This window comes from Schistocerca americana, chromosome 6 (assembly GCF_021461395.2).
Source record: "Schistocerca americana isolate TAMUIC-IGC-003095 chromosome 6, iqSchAmer2.1, whole genome shotgun sequence".
Lineage (NCBI taxonomy): Eukaryota > Metazoa > Arthropoda > Insecta > Orthoptera > Acrididae > Schistocerca > Schistocerca americana.
The window spans coordinates 157,394,750-157,416,261 of NC_060124.1; the positions used below are offsets into that span (position 1 = coordinate 157,394,750).

Genomic DNA, 21,512 nt, shown 5'->3' on the forward strand with positions numbered 1-21,512 from the left:
GGGAGCTAAACGTACCACAGCCGATGGTTTGGAAAATCTTACGGAAAAGGCTAAAGCAGAAGCATTTCTTAAACAGGAGATTGGAAAACCGATGGATCGGTCGTGGTGGAGATCATGATCAACAATTCATGTCATGGCCTCCACGCTCTCCCGACTTAACCCCATGCGATTTCTTTCTGTGGGGTTATGTGAAAGATTCCGTGTTTAAACCTCCTCTACCAAGAAACGTGCCAGAACTGCGAGCTCGCATCAACGATGCTTTCGAACTCATTGATGGGGACATGCTGCGCCGAGTGTGGGAGGAACTTGATTATCGGCTTGATGTCTGCCGAATCACTAAAGGGGCACATATCGAACATTTGTGAATGCCTAAAAAAACTTTTTGAGTTTTTGTATGTGTGTGCAAAGCATTGTGAAAATATCTCAAATAATAAAGTTATTGTAGAGCTGTGAAATCGCTTCAATCATTTGTAATAACCCTGTAATTTCACTGGGATTTGTTTCATGAACATACACAGAGGAATCCATGATCACTGATTTGCTGGAGAAACTTCACAGTTACTAGAATGAGGTCTTCAGCTAGTAAAGTGAAATATTCATTGCATTTTGTCATGACAGATTATTGTGTCTGTGACTTTTGAGCCCTCTAGTGTTAATGATACATTCTTCTTCTTCTTTTTCTTCTCTCTCTCTTTTTTCTTTTTTTAAACTGAGCTACAAGTTTCTTTTTTTGTAACTGTCCGCATGTTTCTCATTTTGTTAGATGAGTTTTTTATCAAACTGTCATTCCACATAGTTTTTGCCTCTCTGACTGCTCTACCATAGACTCTTTTGTAGACTTTAGAATAATCTGTGAATTCTTGGGAAACTCTCCACTTTTTACAACAATACTGCAGAAATCTGTTTCTCTCACTGGAAATTTTCATGCCTTTAGTTACCCTTGCTTATTGTTGTTAGGTTCTATTGTTTTTACTTTTTTTGGAAGTGCTTCATAACAATAGTTGAGAAGTATATTATGGAAACTCATGTACTTGCTATCAACATTGTCCCTAAAGGAGATGCTGTCCCAATTTTCCTTGGCCAATAAGAAATTAAAAGTTCTAACGTTACCTTCAGAAAACTACTTTTTTGCAACTGCTGCTACCTGTTGGCATTTCTATACACAGCAGCTGTGCTCATGATCACTATAACCCATGCTCAGTACCTACATGTGAATTTGTAACTTGTGTCTGAGATGAATATTTGGTCAATGATGGAGTTTGTATATTTTGTTAATCTTGTTGGGTAGTGTATTGAGGGGATTATATTGAATGTGCTTGTCAGATTTATCAAAGCATCTCTGGTATAACTGTCTTTTGAAAAATCAATATTGTAATCACTACACAACACTATTTTCATCTTTCATATACTGATCCTGTTCAGTAGAACATGTAGTTTGCTCATGAAGACTAACAGACTTCCACTTGGTGCTCTGTATATGTTAACAATTATGAAATTAAGGTCTCGCAGTTTAGTACTGGAAAGTTCAAAGTCTTTTTCAATTGGGTCAGTATAACTTTTATTGACATCACAGAAATTTGTTTGCTCTTTCACAAAGATAGCAGATTTACCGTGTTTTGAGAGCTCTTGTCTAAAATGACTGGCTAATGCATATCCTGAGATTGAGGTTAATTTTATTTTGACATTTTGTGGCCAATGTTTAGTAATGCAAATTATGTCTACATTTAGTTTATACTGGAGTTGTGCTTCCAAAACAGTAATTTTATTCATGAGTGACTGAAGGTTATGATGTAATACAGAAAAATCTGGGCATTTGGAAACTTTAGTTGAAGTGCTTCCCTGTTCATTATCTAACAGGATTTCTAAGACTGCTGTGACGATAAAAATTTTTCGATGTCTTTCTTGTATGTGGCTTCTGCTTGCTTGTGGCAATCAATAGGTGAGTTAACATGTACAAGTTTTGCTTCGTTCACCTCTGTCCTCTTCAGTTTAAAGCATCTCATAATTTGCATTTGACTGAGTATCTGATTGTTTGCTTCTGGCCTATTCAATTTAAACCACTTGGTAATCTGTGATGACACTTTTGGTTGTAACTCGTCTGAAACATCTCATACTTTCCATTTGTTTGCCACTTGTCCTTTTCTCTTCACTCTTCGTCAAAATGCAAGGATTTTTTTTTTTTTTTTTTTTTTTTTTTTTGGGCTAGTAATTAATTTCTTAAAATGAGTAGTACATAATTCTGTGATACACTTGTTTGCAACACTAATTTTACAGTTTGTTCACACATGACCAGGGTGGTAAATCATGACGATGTGGGTTATTCACAATGAGTACATTTGCATGAATTAAATTATTTAAACATTTCTGTAGTAACCTTGTACTTCTCATCATTTGGGACTCCTATTAACATGACAAAAGCGTGTTTTGTACATATATCGAAAAGTAATTGCTAAGGCAAAATGACAGTTTAATACGACAGTCTTATAACAATGCTATGTGGCTATATGTGAAGACTGAAACAGGGAAGAGATGTGAAAATAACCCAGTGGAAAAGGGGCACATGCCACCTAAGTATGTTGCGTCAGGAAATGGGAATTAAGGAGATTTTGTATAGTAATGTGAGCTCCTGCTGTGATACCAACAGTTGTTACAGTAATTAGATGGTGTTTCGCAAATACTATTAAATGGTAGGCCACTTTCTTACAATTTAAAGTACAGAAATGAAATCCTTGACGTGTAGACACATTAAAATCATGTCATTAATAGTCAAACTCCTCAGCAATGTTTTCCTGTTCCACTTTATCACCACTACCATCACTTATCAATGACTGATAGAAACTTGAATATACTGGAGGCACAAATTGCAGTAAGCTTTGAAGGTCCTTGAACTCTGTTGCCTTAATTTGACATCCATTTCAATACTTAGGAACTAACTGGCAATCTGCAAGCTTCGTAAATCATCCATGACACTTCTGTAAACTAAGTCGCACAGGTTTCTCAGTCTGATTGTGTGAATATCTGACATATACAGAATGTTCACCACTCATTAATCTAAACACCATTGTGTTTCAGATGTCTGCAGGCCTTTTGTCAACAGTAACATTATGTTTGACAATACTGTTCATTATAGATGACAAAGACACGAAGTCGTCATTCTTCATTTCAGCCACAATGAATGGGTTCTTTTGCTTGCTCTTTCTTATAAGTTCACCCCATTTTGCTGAAATGTACACAGTGTGTGTCTTTCTTTTCAGCTTCTCAATAACTCCAAAATCCCTGTCACATGCACCAGGACAGAGAAATTTGTGCTGAACAACATCAAAACATTTTTTATCTGGGAGGTACAACCACAGACCTGGGATAATATAGTTTTTATTTTGTCCAACACACAAATCAGAATAAATGATGAGCCTTCGATGATGCTCTTCCTTCACCATGTCTAAAGCCTTTGAACTTCATCGGCCCCTCTAGGTGCAACATTCTCGGACCAGACACACGTCACTACCTCCTCAACATTACAATGGTGAACACATAAATTATATGTCCAAAGTTGTCTCTTATAAAAAACTGTTTCTGTTGAAATATATGGTGTTGGCAATGCTTGTTGCAAGTCCATGCACAAAATGAGTGCATCACCACCATCCTGTTTTGACTCATTTGAATCACTTTTCAGAACACTATATGCAGCTTCAGCTTTCTCAAGGTGTAGTTTGATATCTGTGGATTCAGTGTTATTGCATGCCTTATCAGAATCACAAATACGACATGTATCACTCAACGGCAATTTAAAACCAATATTATATTCCATGTTCAAAATGGTTTCATACACATGTTGTTTCACTGGGACTTCATCTGTATTTTTAAGATCTTCACAGTACAAACAAGACATTCCAGCAACCGAGTAAACAGAGGTTATGTAGGACTTGTTCGGATTCTGCATTCTACTATAATGTGATGTGTACCTGGGAAACATTTCGACGTTATTTCTAACCTTATTTTTTCTCTCGCTATCAATGTCATGAGGTATGTTAGAATGCTTGCCTCACCTATCCTGTCTAGGTGTATGTACAAATACATGTGTTGTAGATTGATGACTCTCAGGGTCACATTCTTCATTGCTATGGACAGTCCTCAAACGTTTAACAGAAATGACATAAACAGCTAGAAATGCAGTCCTACACACTTCAACCTCAGTAACTGGAGTGCCAAGAAAAAAATACCTTAAAGAAACCTTCCTCTGGCTTACTGTTGGAACCTTTCGCTTCTTTGGATACACTTTTTGCACTTATTAGGCAGCACTAATCCAAATAAATAAGCATTTTACTTATTATAATCTCCCAACCAATAAAACTCAGTTCTTCATTCAATGTTGCGTATATGCAGAAACTAGTTTTGCAGCATGGATCACTGGCACTATGAAACACTTTCTCAGGCACAATCTTATTCTTTTCCATTGTTTCTTAACCTTTTGCTTTCATTATCTTTCCAGTCTTTTGTACTGCTGTATTTTCTCCATGAGTAACATTAATAGCAACACCTATTGTCGCCATCTTGGTGACATAAGAAGAACATTTAAGGAACACTTTATGATTGGCTTTCCGAAACCCAGTCGACCAATGAGATGAATCAACTCGTGAGCAAAGATTGGCCTCTTTTCCTCTGGGAATGTGTCAGTCCTGAATAACAGCATATATAATAAACTCTCTTTAAAGCAACAGGCACATGCCACTGTGTTAGAAGTTCCCACCTATGATGCTAGATGGCATCAGCTCTCTTCCTGTACCAAAATAACTGTGCAGGTGGCATGTGCCCCTTTTCCACTAGGCCCCTCAATCCTTAAAAGCACAGAAAATGTTAATATTAAAACAGGAAATTTTCCAAATTATATAAACATTTTTTTCATTAATGAAACAACAACTTCACTGAGCTCTTAATTCACAAATCAAGAAAAAACAGGATATTCAAATAATATGCGGGAAAGCAGCTGGGTTTTTTGACAACTGCTGATATGTCAACACGTGAACACCCTGTCATTTCCAAGGCAAAACTGCAGCAAGGAAGCACTTACTTGTGCAGTTTTCTTGAAAATTAAAGGGTGTGCACCTTACAAAATATGAGTGGCTGTCGACAACATCACCCAGCTACATTTCTGTAAGTTATTTGAACCTTGTATGCACTGGAAGAAACTCATGTCTCAAAAACCAGGATGTTCAAAAGTTATCTCTAGCAAGACTTTAGATCCAATAAACAAACACAAACTGTTGAAGGTGATAAAAAGATTGAAACCTGAAATGTCGGCTGCGCTAGATGGGGTAGCAGTGTCTGTCATAATCAGAAATGCTCCACAGATTGCAAAGCCCCTGCCAATTCATTATATAGTGAAGAAAGGTTTCTTGAAAGTTAGAAAATATGAGAAGAGAAACCTTTACTTAAAAATAGTGACAAGCATAAGGTGGAAAATTATCAGCCAATATCACTCCTTCTGGCATTCTCCAAAACATTAGAAAAATCGATGAAGCATCGAATCAACAAATATCTAAATGACCACAAGTTACTAAACAGTAATCAGCAGGCAAAAACACAGAAATGGCAGTAATGTGCTTCACTGAACAAGTAATCAAAAATCTTTAAAAAAGCAATAATGTTGTTGTTGTTGTTGTTGTTGTGGTCTTCAGTCCTGAGACTGGTTTGATGCAGCTCTCCATGTTACTCTATCCTGTGCAAGCTTCTTCATCTCCCAGTACCTACTGCAGCCTACATCCTTCTGAATCTGCTTAGTGTATCATCTCTTGGTCTCCCTCTGCAATTTTTATCCTCCACGCTGCCCTCCATTACTAAATTGGTGATCCCTTGATGCCTCAGAACATGTCCTACCAACCGATCCCTTCTTCTAGTCAAGTTGTGCCACAAACTCCTCTTCTCCCCAATTCTATTCAATACCTCCTCATTAGTTATGTGATCTACCCATCTAATCTTCAGCATTCTTCTGTAGCACCACATTTCCAAAGCTTCTATTCTCTTCTTGTCTAAACTATTTATCGTCCATGTTTCACTTCCATACATGGCCACACTCCATACAAATGCTTTCAGAAACGACTTCCTGACACTTAAATCAATACTCGATGTTAACAAATTTCTCTTCTTCAGAAACACTTTCCTTGCCATTGCCAGTCTACATTTTATATCCTCTCTACTTCGATCATCATCAGTTATTTTGCTCCCCCAATAGCAAGACTCCTTTACTACTTTAAGTGTCTCATTTCCTAATCTAATTCCCTCAGCATCACCCGACTTAATTCAACTACATCCATTATCCTCGTTTTGCTTTTGTTGATGTTCATCTTATACCCTCCTTTCAAGACACTGTCCATTCCGCTCAACTGCTCTTCCAAGTCCTTTGCTGTCTCTGACAGAATTACAATATCATCGACAAACCTCAAAGTTTTTATTTCTTCACCATGGATTTTAATTCCTACTCCAAATTTTACTTTATTACTGCTTGCTCGAGATAGAGATTGAATAACATCGGGGTTAGGATTCAACCCTGTTTCAGTCCGTTCCCAACCACTGCTTCCCTTTCATGTCCCTTGACTCTTATAACTGCCATCTGCTTTCTGTACAAATTGTAAATAGCCTTTCGCTCCCTGCATTTTACCCCTGCCACCTTCAGAATTTGAAAGAGAGTATTCCAGTCAACATTATCAAAAGCTTTCTCTAAGTCTACAAATGCTAGAAACGTAGGTTTGCCTTTCCTGACTCTTTCTTCTAAGATAAGTTGTAGGGTCAGTATTGCCTCACATGTTCCAAATTTCTACGGAATCCAAACTGATCTTCCCCAAGGTCGGCTTCTACCAGTTTTTCCATTCGTCTGTAAATAATTCGTGTTAGTATTTTGCAGCTGTGACTTATTAAACTGATAGTTTGGTAATTTTCACATCTGTCAACATCTGCTTTCTTTGGGATTGGAATTATTATATTCTTCTTGAAGTCTGAGGGAATTTCGCCTGTCTCGTACATCTTGCTCACCAGATGGTAGAGTTTTGTCAGGACTGGCTCTCCCAAGGCTGTCAGTAGTTCTAATGGAATGTTGTCTACTCCTGGGGCCTTGTTTCGACTTAGGTCTTTCAGTGCTCTGTCAAACTCTTCACGTAGTATCATATCTCCCATTTCATCTTCATCTACATCCTCTTCCATCTCCATAATATTGTCCTTAAGAACATCGCCCCTGTATAGACCCTCTATATACTCCTTCCACCTTTCTGCTTTCCCTTCTTTGCTTAGAACTGGGTTTCCATCTGAGCTCTTGATATTCATAGAAGTGGTTCTCTTTTCTCCAAAGGTCTCTTTAATTTCCCTGTAGGCAGTATCTATCTTACCCCTAGTGAGATAAGCCTCTACATCCTTACATTTGTCCTCTAGCCATCCCCACTTAGCCATTTTGCACTTCCTGTCGATCTCATTTTTGAGACGTTTGTATTCCTTTTTGCCTGCTTCATTTGCTGCATTTTTGTATTTTCTCCTTTCATCAATTAAATGCAGTATCTCTTCTGTTACTCAGAGATTTCTACTAGCCCTTGTCTTTTTACCTACTTGATCCTCTGCTGCCTTCACTATTTCATCCCTCAAAGCTACCCATTCTTCTTCTACTGCATTTCTTTCCCCCATTCCTGTCAATTGTTCCCTTATGCTCTCCCTGAAACTCTGGTTTAGTCAGTTTATCCAGGCCTCATCTCCTTAAATTCCCACCTTTTTGCAGTTTCTTCAGTTTTAATCTACAGTTCATAAGCCCCTGGAAATGTCTTACAATTTTAAACCTGGTTCCTAAATCTCTCTCTCACCATTATATAATCTATCTGAAACATTCTAGTATCTCCAGGGTTCTTCCATGTATACAACCTTCCTTCATGATTCAGTAATGTAGCAGGAGTTAATTTACATATCTCCAAAGCATCTAACACTGTTAATCATGGTATTGTTTTAGAAAAACAGGAAGCATTATGTATTAAAGGGTCTGCCAAAAGGTGGTTTGAATCATACCTCTGAAGCTGAACACAACTTGTGCATTTGGTGCCACTTTACTCCAATTGCACAATCCATTTAGTTTCAGATGCAAAAAAGTGGAAATAGGGGTACCACAAGGCAGTATCCTAAATGGCATATTATTTCCCCTCTACATAAATTATGTACGTACCCCAGACAGAGGTGCCAATTTCATGCTATTCACAATTACAGATAAAGTTCTCAACTCTGTCCATTCTTGATTTAATGCAAACAGATTGGTACTAAATATAAATTAAACAAATTACTTTCAGTTTGGAAAAATAAGTCATAACATAAATCTAAATCTGATGCTGGGTGAAAAAGTCATAGACAGATCTCAATTTTAATCACACAGTTACCCAATTCAGTCAGTTTTGCTATTAGAATTATAGCAAATGTTTGAATCTCAGAAGGTGCTGCCAGGATAGCATATTTTGACTATTTTCAGTCTATTGTTACATACATAATTTCACCACATGCTACCTAAAATAAATTTATAAATTTCTTTGTTGCAGAAAAGGACTATCCAAATAACAACACACAATCTTCCACAGACATGCTGGAAACCCGTACTGAGAAAGCTTAAAAAGCTAACAATATCTTTACTATACAAATACAAATGTGTTTTATATATCTGGTATTACCTTGGATTGTTTCAGACAAAAGCTGACTTTTGTAGTTACACTGCCTGAAATACCACAACAGCATTTCATACACAGCACACAAAAAGAACTAAACTACAAAGGCTTATGAGCATGTCCACATTAAGCTTTACAACAGACTGAGAGTCTAAATCAGAAATCTGCATGATGAATATAAATTTAAAGCAGAATTAAAAAAAAAAATTCTACTGGAACAATGTTGTTAGTCACTGTGTGATTATGTCGACCAGTAACATTTTTTTGGGTCCTGTTTTTATTAAGCCAAAACCAAAAATACTGTCTTTTGCCCCTTAACATTTTCATTATCTCTACATATCTAACAGGCAGCTCTTGTCAAATGTAAAATCTTACTGAATCATTATTGCGCATAAAAGGATTTGCTGGCTGCAGAAGACAAAAGTAAAGACCTATAAAGAACTGACAATGGTTTTTAATAGCAGCAGTATATATGTAGATAAATTTGTATTGCTATGTATCATATCACTTTATATTATTTCGTGTGTATTGTGTTATACATTATATTATATATTATATAGATTTGTATGTTCCATTTTTTTGTAATGGTTTCACATAAAATTTATATGGTCATTTGCACAATGCTCATGTAATATTTATTGTCTATCGATGGATAAAGAGATAAATAAATATTAAGTATCATCTATACCCTCTAGAAACTAACAGCAACTGTGGAACTTCCTGTAGGTATAATTGAAAGGACGATTTTTTTTTTCATTTCTTGGGTGAATTTTGTTATCAATAACTCTATTATTTTTGCTGTACTTAGGTGCAATAACATTCTTTATTGCACGCCAATAGAGGTGTTACTTTTACTGTAATTTAAACAATTCCCGTGTAGTAAGTCTCTCCTGACCTGTGGTTCTGGGTGACTTTCCCAAAAATCTGCCCCCTTTCCTAGAACTCTCCAGTCCTTTTTCTTCATCCCTCTTCCTTCCTCTTCAACCCTTCTGCCTGAAAAAGGAGCCACTGGCTCTGCAAGCTTGCCTAATTATGGCCTTCTGTTATGTGTGTGTTCTGCTGCTGCTTGGTGAGTAGATTTTTTTATCCACCCAATTAAATTATTTTGTCAAAAATGGATCATTTTTGTTGTCATATTTTACTGTTATTTGAGACAGTAAAATTCTTTATTGTACACCATCTTATGTTTAGTGCGTATATTTAAATGTTGATATTATGAAACTATTTTGCTACAATTGTCAATTGATGGAAGTATTATTGTTGCACTTCGGAATGTTAACAGATCATTGAACCTAGCATTCCTTTTGTGAGACGCTGATGTGGTACTAATTATTGTTATTGTATCCCATACTGAACACGTGGCAGCAACTGGAATTGTATAAGTATGATAAATTTATTCAGGACTACCTTAGATGGTAATACTTACTAATTTCTAACTGTCTTGTTCAATTTATTTATCTGTTTGCCTCCTGCTTCTACTGAACATATTTTGAGTTTTTGGGTTGGCACAAGTATAGCAGTATTCGGTTAGCATGGTTTCCTCTCTGCCTTTGGTTTACTGATCCTTACTATCTCCAATTGCATAAGAGCTTTATGAGGCATGTTTACTGATTAATGTCTTTACCATAGATAATAATTTACAAAAAATTGAAGATATTTATTTTCATTTCACTGTTCTTCAAGCTCTATATGTAATATGCTCTGAAACTGTTTCACTGTCAAATGGACCTTCTGGTTCTTTACTACACACAATTCCGGTTCTACCAAAACAGCAGCTTGCTTCACAAAAGAACCTATATGTAGTGTTGAAAATTCTGGTCCACCTGGGAGAAACTGTATTCTGAACCAGTATGGTATAGCATTTACACAGCCTGATGCAACAACTGGAACAGTTAGATCCTTGGTAATAAGGCCATCCAGATTGTCAATGAGAGTCATCTCCAACACTGTGGCTGTTTCACTTAAATCCTGCATTTCAGTTGTGTCCAGATTGAAGTCAAGATGTTGAGATACCTGTAATGGGAAAAAAATGTGCACGAAATCAACAAACATCATGAAGGCATGAAAATAAGTACTTATCAATATATGAATGTAATCTTCCGCAACAGAAAATTATTGCATAGTTGATGTCCCAAATATTTAAGTACAACTCTCAATAGACCCTTGGCAACCAGGAAACAACTCAAACTAACAGGACAAAAGCCACAATAAAGAAATAATATAGTAAGGAAACTACATGGTGTTAGCTGGGGATCTAATGCAAACAGCTTGAGAACTACAGCACAAGTTCTTGTTTATGCTGTCGATGAATACTGTTCTCCTGTCTGTAGTACAAGTAACTATGTCAATACTATAGATATCCATCTACACATTGCAATGAGGATCATGACAAGAGCTCTTAAACCCACACCAATACTATTGCTGTCAGTACTCAGCAATATTGCCCCACTAATTCCTGATGACAATGAGCAATAACGCATGAATGAATGAAACTCAAAAGATCCAGAGACATCAGTTCATAAAAAATTGAACAATTTACTATGCAGCTGACTAAAATCTACAGGATTAATCTGGATAGGCAATTGCCAGAAACCTATGAAGAGAAACGACTGATGATGACCAACAGACTGCGAAACATTGGAACAAAAAATCAAGCTTATTTTGCATGATTGTCCAAAACTAAGCAACTCCTGCAGCAGTCAGCTTGCTGGAGTCTTTTTATATGCTACTATGATGGTAAACAGCTATCTCAACCTCTTTTAGCTACCACCAGTTTTCCGGCTCACAGTGTAACCACACTCAAGTTCAAATCCAAAAGCAGGGATGCCAATGAAGCACAATACTTAGAACTGAAAACAAGTTTATTAAGAACACCAACATACAGCCAGGACAGAAATAAAGGCCTGGATGGAAATGCTGCTATTTATACAAACACTGAATATTCCAGAATATACAGACATTATGGGTATAAGAAATTTCAAGAACCTTCCAGAAATGATAAACACTACTAATTGCTAATGGTCGGGTTTGAACTGGTGGCCTGCACTGCGCTAACCACTGACTAACCACTATACCACATGCTCGCATCACAGCTCTCAGCATTGCCCTCTCTCCTGGGGAAACAGCAACCTGCTTTTTCAGTTCTCATTGAAGCTGACTACAGCACCCTGGATCTAGATCTTGTCAGTGGTCCTCTGTATGGCAGCACTGGCAGATCCTTGCATTCTGGTAAAACTATCACATCCGCTTACCTAAGAAGAGCATAGGAGGCAGTCTCGCTCACTGAAGTTTTGTGATCACTGGGAGGGGTCCGCAGTTTCCTTGAATCAGAGAAGGCCCCATCATTTATCTGCATCTCAAGGCTATAGAAGGGCTTCATACGGAGGACATGGAAGACATCTCTGCACTTTCGTCCTCTTGACAAAGCTTCATAATCCTCAACTTTGACTGTGATGTTCTGAAAGCAATGAAGGATACAATATGGCCGAAAGCAGCTCTCTAGTAACTTTCCCTATAGTCCCACTTTCTGCAGAGACATAAAAAAACCACACCAAGTTTCCAAGTCTTCTGGGCTGTATCTCATTGGCCATTCCTTGGTGTTTCAGGTGCTCTCGGTCTTTCTCCTGTGTGTCCAGGGTCTGTATGTAAGCCACTTGCCTTCCTTCTTCAGTCCTGGTGATGAGGTGCTTTCACATAGACATCCTAAGTGTCAGCTGGCTGAAATGGAATCAGTGTATCCACAAATGTTTCAGACCAGTGACCATGGAGCAGAAAGAACAGTGTGAAGCCTGTAGTGCCTAGCTTTGCTGTGCTGTATGGGAATGTCAAGATGGGTAGTACTGTATCCCAATTTCTCTGATCACAATTAGTGTAAACCGAGGATGCACCTGGTGCCTTATTAAAGTGTTTTATGAGGCCATTTGTCTGTAAGTGGTAGCTGGTTGTCATCATGTGGGTGATACCACACGTGAAATTACCTCCGATATTAGTCTCGAATGAATCATCACACGGGGTGCTCTGTACTTCAAAATAATGTATTCTCTGAGGAACTTTGCAATTTCTGCAGCTTCAGCAACCAACACAACTTTGGTGACAGTGTAGCAGGTAAGGTAGTCAGTGCAGACTATTATCCATCAACTAAGAGCTTAATTCCAATTTTGTGAAACGGTGCTGCTGCATGCAGAATTGGTACCAAACGGCCTAGAAATAACTGCAGTACTTGCTGGCATTGCCGACGATGGCCAAAATAGTGTCTAGCGCAGGTACAGACCTGGCCAGTGATACCTGTGCTGATTCTGACTACAGTATTCAAAAATCTCAGCTGACCAGATGTAGAGCATAGTGGAAGTACTTCAGAACAGCTGGTCATAAATGAGCTGTCATGTTGAGCTAACATTTCTGCCTCTTTGGATCACACCATGTTCTGTTTATTAACTGTAACTCTCCCTTGGTCAGTTCTTCCTTCTTCAATGCTTCTATGTTTTTAGCAGTGCTGGATCGTCCCTCTATCTGGCAGCAATGTCATTTAGTGCATCAATGACTGATATTTCATCCATGCTGCCGTGTTCTGCCAAATTATTCCTTGCAAGACAGTCACCATTTTAGTACTTGTGTGTGCTTTTCTATAGCACTGTGATGTCATACTCCTGGAGCCTCAGTGTCCATTTTACCAGTCGACTCCACGGATTCTTCCAGCCAGTCAAACATAAAAAGAAGTGGGGGTTCAAAACAATGGTGAACAACTGCAAGATGCTCTTTCTCAGTTGCAGAGTAGTTCATCACAGACTGTAAGTATAAGATATCACCTTTTCACAACCTTCCTGAATTTGTACTAAAACTGCACCTATACCATGACTGCTAATGTTGGTCTTAAGTTCTGTCTCATCACTCTCAACATGCAGTGCTAGGACTGGAGATGTTAGTGCCTCTTCAAGGGCAAGAAGAGATGTTTCTTGCACCTTGTTCCAAGAAAATTTGACATCTCCCTGTAGTTGTTCTTGCAAGGGATGTGTCAGTCAGTGTATGGAAGTTCTTTATAACTTGTCAGTAATACAACTGCATTCTGAGAAAATTTCCCACATCATGACTGTCCCAAAAAATGGAAAATCTGTGATTGCTCTTATTTCCTTTGAATCAGGACGTACTCCATTGCCACTCACTAGGTGCCCCAAGATATTTATTTCTTGGGCAATGAAGAGCCACTTCCTCAGATTCAGGCAGTTAAGATGTTCTTCAAATGTCTTCAAAACAATGCCAATATCATCCACATAGCAAAGACACATCATCCATTTAAGGTGTCATAGCAAGTTGTCCATCTTATGCTCAAATGTGACTGGAGCATTAGACAGTCACAGCAGCACAACTTTGAAGTCATACAGGCCATCAGGTATTATGAAGGTAGTCTTCTCCCTGTCAGCCTCAATTTGCCAGTAGCCTACCACATGAAACTTCCTGGAAGATTAAAACTGTGTGCCAGACGAAGACTCAAAACTTGGGACCTCCGCCTTTCATGGGTAAGTGCTCTACTGACTGAGCTTCCCAAGCACAACTCATGAGTTGTCCTCACAGCTTTACTTCTGCCAGTACCTCACCTCCTACCTTCAAAACTTCAAACTTCAGAGAAGCTCTCCTGCAAAACTTTCAGAAATAGCACTCCTGGAAGAAAGGATATTGTGGAGACATGGCTTAGCCACAGCCAGGGGGATGTTTCCAGAATGAAATTTTCATTCTGCAGTGGACTGTGTGCTGATATGAAACTTCCTGGCAGAGTAAAACTGTGTGCCAGACTGCAACTCAACTCAGGACCTTTGCATTTTGCAGGCATGTGCTTACAAACTCAGCAACCCAAGCACAACTCACAACCCATCCTCACAGCAGTCGGTAGAGCACTTGCCCACAAAAGGCTAAGGACCTGAGTTTGAGTCTCAGTCTGGCACATGGTTTTAATCTGCCAGGAAGTTTCATATTTGTGCACACCCTCACATGTATACCCATCAAATACAATAGCAAATTGAGATCCAAAATGACGTTGCAGGTAAGAAACATAGCTTTGGGCTATTGACTTGAAACAAACATTTCAAGTCCAAGTCACTTTGTGGATAAGGTACCCTCCATCAATGACAAAAAATTTACTTGGTCCACCTGACTTCACATCTTCCACTGGAATGAAGGCATTGTAGAATGAAGATTTTGTTCCTTTTCGAATGCCTTTTTCTGAGAATAGGGACATTGGGTAAGGAGCAAGTTCATATTTCAGAAAGGCTTTTAACTCTTCTTCACTTTGTTTCATTAAACAAATCCTTTGGAAAAGAGTTAAAGGATCAAAAGGAGTAATTTTAGTGCTCCCAGCTTTTACAGAATTGAACGCAGAAAGGAGAGTCACAACTTTATCTTTTTTACGGAACTTTACATCGTGGAAATTGTCATCAACTATTCTTTTCATGCCTTTTTCCCCCTCTTTGTGACACATATGACAATTAACATCCGCTGTTCCGACAACACCACTGCTGATAGACATTATAAAATCACTTTCAGGGAAGGGAGGGTGCACTGAAAACCAATCACGCAGCTTACGCAAGTCTATGCCATCTCGTTTGATGCGACAACTTCTTGCATCTACATGCTGTTCTGATGTTACTGCACTCACTTTGCAATATGACTCAATTTCTTCACAAATGTTCTGCGTGTGAATCATACCAAATGTCCATCTGGTTAATACACTATCTGTAATTCCTCGGCCAGAAGTAAGTCCTCCAACTCTTCATGGTTCTCATCAATGTTTGTTCTATAGTCATGTCAGAAGGAACCCCTGACCAATACGTCTCTGATCACCGGATTGTAAAATGTCCTTTCATTGTGAACTTCTCATATTCTGATAAATCCATTTTTTCCTCAAGTCTCAACATATCCTGTAAGTAGAGGTGCCCACTTTTAGCGTACATAAAATGTCCAGCTGAATGGAAGTAGGGAAGCATTTTTCGCACGCTTTCAAGATGAAGTTTCCAATTGCCTGATCGATCCACTTCAATAAATTGTTTCATGAGAGTGACCATCTTGTAGTACTGAACCTATAATTTTGCTGTGGGTCCCTTACTTTCAATCGTTTTCAGGGCAGATACAAATTTTTTTATGACTTGTTCCCTGAGAACACTGGTATCCTGGCCAACTGACAGTTCTGACTCACCACAAGGAGAAGACAAGTCATTCAATGTCGCACGTTCATCTTCTGTTAGCTCAATGTGATCCCACACGTGACAGGCCAAAGCAAGGCGACACGATAAATGTGCTCACACAGCGCTGGAATATGCATGTCCTGACAAAATCTTTTCAACACTGTTTTCAGTGAATATTACACCAAATAAGTCCTTTAATCCACTTCCACCCATGATCATACTGATACATTCCATGAACGACATAAGGAAATGGAAACCTCCAAGTCGGACCTTCACAATATGAAATTCAGGAAGGTCAATCTCCACAATATCCCTTGCCTTCCAATACAGAGGCTGATCAAATGTGACAAAGCATGTAGTCTGATTATGTCTTTTACATGCATCTCTAACTATCATCAGAGCAGTATATATGGTGTCATAATGGGTTGGTGATGAATTAAGAAATGGAAGACACTTTATTTTAGAATGTTCATATTCTTTGCCTACCATCAAGCTTTCCATGTAACCATTCCATTCTGAAACAACTGCATTCTGAGACCATTTAAAATATAACCACGTAATTTCCGCTGTTGAGATGACAATCTCACCTTTTGCAGGAGCAATTATGACCAAATCTTCAATTTTTATAGCCTTCATCTTGTGTTCTGTGGAATGTCTGTATGTCATTTTTTCCGGCTTCACTAACAAGTTGAGCTGAGGGATGATGATTCAACTTTTTAATATTTTTCTGAGGAAGCAATGCTTCATGAGGAGTGACACACATTATACCTCCCATTGCATGAAAAGTACCAGTTCCATCTAGGGTGTTTACATTGAAATCTGCATTATCAAACACAAATTGGCAAAATGCGTCACTTCGTTGTCAAGCTGAAGGATTGAAGACACTTCCAATAGGGCAGCTTCTGTATAAGATGCTGCAAAGCCAAGGGAAGACAAAACCTGGATGAGATGTTTTGAGCCAAACTTCCGGTACAAGCATGCACTAATTGCAGTCAAAAGTGATGAAATAAATGAACGTGGCCTCGCAGCACTTATGAGTGCATGAGCAAGAGAAACACATATTTTCCCCCATTTTCTGGGAGACCGCTTGTGTTTCAAAATTATAGTTTCAAAGAGCAATCTTACAGATTCTGGTATGACAGACTCTACATCACATAAAAAATTATCAGAGGGAGGGTACTGTTTTACATCATACATTACTGATCTTATATCGTCTAATATGATATTTGCAGCTGCTTTTTACAATTTGTAGTCTTTCTTGCTGAGGATCTGAATTTCTTTTGGTGTACCAATTTTCACTGAGTAGTTGGTGCCCAACATTCTTGAAACATACGACTGGCTTTGAAGCTGTTTCAGCTATCACCACATCGTCACGGTATTTCTGGAAAAGGTGAGTCTTGACAGTTCGAGTATCAGGACGAGGTTATGTGGGTATTTGCTCTAACAGACCGTCCATAGAAAACTGACATTCTTCCGTATTGGTTTCCAAGTAGGCAAATATAGCCTCCATGCCTTCATCTACTTGTGTTGCAGGTCGGTAACCTCATTTCTGTCCAGTAGCTGAAACACGGTGAAAGAACTTTCTGTAGCAAAATCTGTGGTACCACCCACCTGCAGCAACCAAATCATTTACATTTTGAATCCGCTCTATCACTTGTTGACCAAATTCATCACCACGTCATTTAGCCTGTTCTAATACTGTCGATTGCACTTCCAATTTCATTACTTTGTAAACAAAATTTCATTTGGCATATGGCAATCGTAACTGCTTGCTTAAAAAGTCATCAGAATTCCCTTTTGCACATAAGAAGCATTTCTCTTTGAAATTGAACTGACCTTTTTCCTGCGACTGACGTAGCACGCCTGTTGGTTCCTGAGGATGTCGAAGGCTAGCTGCTATCATTCTCTCATTAATGTACTTCTTGTAGCATGCTTCATGCACCATCACTTCACTGAGTGTTTTCAAAAAATGGGTGTGAGCAGACTCCCTGCATTTAGCACTACAATCAATAAGTGTGTGCAGTCCTTTCTTTTTCACATTGCGTCCACCACTCACCACAGTTTTTTCGCAAATGAAACACAAATTCATGTTAGACATACTCATTTTCAGCACCACAACATGTACTGAATGGAAGCGACTCCAAACTGTAGGACCCTTATTGTTGTCTGCTAATAGCTGTCAGCACGCTGTGAACAATCACCAGAGATAATCGCCTTCCGCCCGCCAAAGAATAAATACGCTTTTGTCCGCTAAAGAACAATTCCTACATGCTTTTTCTTATAACTGATCATTAACGTCAATCAACTGTAGAAAATTTACAGCACCTGCATGCAATCGTATTACATATTGTAACACAAATAAACTTCACGCAATCCGACATGAATGTGTTCGTAGTTACTGAATATGATGCTGTTTGTCCTGGCCCTGCAGCAGAGTGAGATGGTAAATTCCAATGAATAACATGATGAGTAATATGTTTATGCTACAAAAATAGAAACTGAAATAACAGTGTTCAAAAATGAGGTAATTTGCCACTTTGCTCAAAACTTGAAAAATTGGTATTTTTTGACACGCTGTAGCTCCTTAGATACTGGGAGTAGAAAAAAGTGGTAAGAATCAAATTTGTAGAGAATTTTGTGCTCTTTAAAAAAGAAAATAGACATCAAAGTGATAGGAGCAAATGAAACTGAGATAGTTTGAAAAAAAAACTGAAAAAAGTCCGAAATATTTGAAGTTTTTTGATTGCAGAAAGTTTTCCAAAGAGAAATTTTGTTGGCAAAACTTGGTTTCCTAACCTTTCCTACCATATGAACGAGTTAAAAAAAAAATCTTCTACCCCACCTTTTGCAAGGTACAGGCTTTTTTTTCTGACAGTTTCACTGGACTAGTTGTTTATAGTCAAACAAAAATAAGAGAGATTGAAAAGCAGGAAAGGAAAATTCTCAGGAAAATATAGAAACCTGTTTTTCATGAAGCAATTTGATTAAAGAGGTTGTTGAGAGACATTTTCAGACAGACAGAAACAATAGCAGACACCTTTAGAAAAAGGAGGATTGAATTTTATGGACATTCCACAGGGTGGACAAGAATACTTGCAAAAATCAAGACAGAATGATTCAGTTAACATAAGCAGTCAAGAACAGTTCAGAAACACCATAAATAAAAATACATTTCAACAAAAACATGAAGAAAAGAAACAAGGAAATAAGTGTAAGAAGAATACAAGAGAGACCATAGAGAATTTGGGGAGAATGAAGGAACAAGGAAAAAGAAGTCATGACTACCCAAGTCTAAACACTCTGCTGAAAGGGAATATATATGAGAGAGAGAGAGAGAGAGGGGGGGTGGCGGGAGGGGGGGGGGGGGGTGGCGGCGAGGAGCCACAAGCAGTGGTGGTGGTGCGAGCTGTGTGGTGTTGCAGTTAGCTTCACTGACTGCTGAAGTTCAGGTCATCAGTACACTCCCAACCACTATCAATTATTTGTTATTTAGTATTTATCATTTCTGGAAGGTTCTCAAACTTTCTTATGTTTGTATATTCTGGAATACTTGGTGTCTATATAAATAGCAGTGCTCTATGTCTAGGAGTTAAGTTCTGTTCTGGCTGTACATTGGTGTTCGTAATAAATGTGGTTTCAGTTCTAAGTATTGTACTTCATTGACAACCCTTCTTTTAGATTTGGCCTTCAGTGTAGTTCTGAGGTGGGCTGGAGAACTGGCAGTAGCTACAAGGGGTTGTGCTTCATTGACAACCCTTCTTTTAGATTTGGCCTTCAGTGTAGTTCTGAGGTGGGCTGGAGAACTGGCAGTAGCTAAAAGGGGTTGGTGGAGATGCTGTGTTCATCAAAACATCTGTATCATCATGGTTCCAGTTAGCCAATGTAAAAGCTGTCTGCTAGACTGACAGGAACTGGATTACAAGCAACTCATCATTTCCAAAACCTGTATATTCAGGATGCCAGTGGATTACAAAACAGCAGTTTCTGGAAACTCTGATTAGGATTCAATGAAACAGCTGAATGGATTCGATTGAGTGAGCAAATATGACAGGTAGAATGACATTAAGTGTTTGGCAAATGTGTACTTTCACTTGGACAGCACAGCCCAGAAGTGGTTTGAGAACAACAAAGAAAAGCTCAATAGTTGTTACAAATTTGAAGCTGAACTGAAGAAAGTATTTGATGACAATTGGCAACAAGTCCACTTAGTGGATGAACAATGAACCCAAATGTCATGGGGGAAAAAAACTTAGTCCTACGCAGAGAATATTTCGATGCTATGCCATGTTGAGAATCCAAATATAACAGAAGCTAAAAAAATCTGACACATGTAGACTGGCAAATGGTGACAATTAATTGTGGAAATGCAACAGAAAAAGAGTTGAATGAAAGAAGTATGACTTACTTCCAAAATTGCGCCCAATGGCAGTTCGAGAAGACACCCATGACCTCGCCTCTCACGTACGCCAGGTAGTGAGAGAAGAGAGACAGCATTTTATGGCGACCAGAACTGTCAGACCGTAAGAGACTGTGGCCATGAATGCCAAGTCCGTACATCAGGAGGTAATAGAGAGTGTGGAAGAAGAGTTGTTTGGATCTTTACCACCACTGTCTGCCAGCAGTCAAATGCTTCAGGTAGAATGGACTCTGCCAGCTCAGATTTATGCTGCAGCTATCAAACAACAACCCAGCACAATCCAGCATTTGACCAGTGCCAGTACAACCAACTCCCCCCTACCAAGTATAACGCCCCACAGAAGAACAGACGTCTGGAGGTCAGAGGACAAGACACTGTTCTATTTATGCCAGTCAGCTACATATGATTATAGATGACCTGTGGGACAAAGAGCCTATCACTATAGACTGGATGAGATTGCTCCCCAACATGCCATAGCCATTCACTGTCACCTTACAGAGATACCAGTCACTAGCCCAGCTGCACTGAAATCAGTAAAACTAAGTGAGACGACCATTTATGGAGGTGAGACCACCAGAGATGACAATCCTCCATGGATGACAGTCATTAAGATATCAGGAAATATTGACATCATCATTGATGGCCAACCTTTCTGAGTGCTAATCAACTCAGGGCCTTCTTTTTCTGTTACATTGAATGCTTATTATTGTCAGTTAAAGAAAACTGTGTTCTATGATACAAAAGTAGATGTGCTGAATGTCACAAATGGGAAATACATTCAGCCAACAGGAACATGTATTACAAGAATAACTATTAGTGACAAAATGAACCCTTAGAATTTGACATTTAGCAGAATGTAGTCATAATGTTATTCTTGAATGGGACTTTCTGCAGGCATCACAAACAGCATGGACTGTAGAAGGTCAGAGCTCCAGATTGATAGAACTGTTCCAGTAAGTACATATATCCAAGATTGCCCTGGGCAGTTGTTTGCCACTGAAGACATTATTATCCCACAGTCATCAGCTAGATTAGTTCTGGTCATGAATCTAGATAATCATTTAAACTGTGAAATTTTTGTCAATTGCAGAAAGCTGCTAAGGCTCATAAAAGAAATCTACATGCCAGCAATGATCATAAGTATTCTACAATACATAGTCAAGGAGAACTTTAGATCACTAATTGTCATGAGTTGCAACAACATGCTGAAAGGTGTGTGCATAGGGGCAGCCTAATTAGCTGAGG

At 38.6% G+C, this 21,512-nt stretch overlaps 1 protein-coding gene across 4 annotated transcripts in view; it reads right to left on the reverse strand.

Moving 5' to 3' along the window:
* Positions 1-8,280: 8,280 nt before the first annotated feature.
* LOC124619335 (protein arginine N-methyltransferase 9-like) overlaps positions 8,281-21,512 on the reverse strand; it is a 127,383-nt gene continuing 114,151 nt past the window's right edge. For 2 of the 4 annotated variants that reach the window (XM_047145647.1, XM_047145646.1), the window contains one exon: positions 8,282-10,691. In XM_047145647.1, the coding sequence (XP_047001603.1) occupies positions 10,347-10,691 (345 nt within the window). In that variant the 3' untranslated portion in view covers positions 8,282-10,346. Of the gene's footprint in view, positions 10,692-21,512 lie in introns of all 4 variants that reach the window. The other 2 variants (XM_047145648.1, XM_047145649.1) reach the window with 2 other exon arrangements.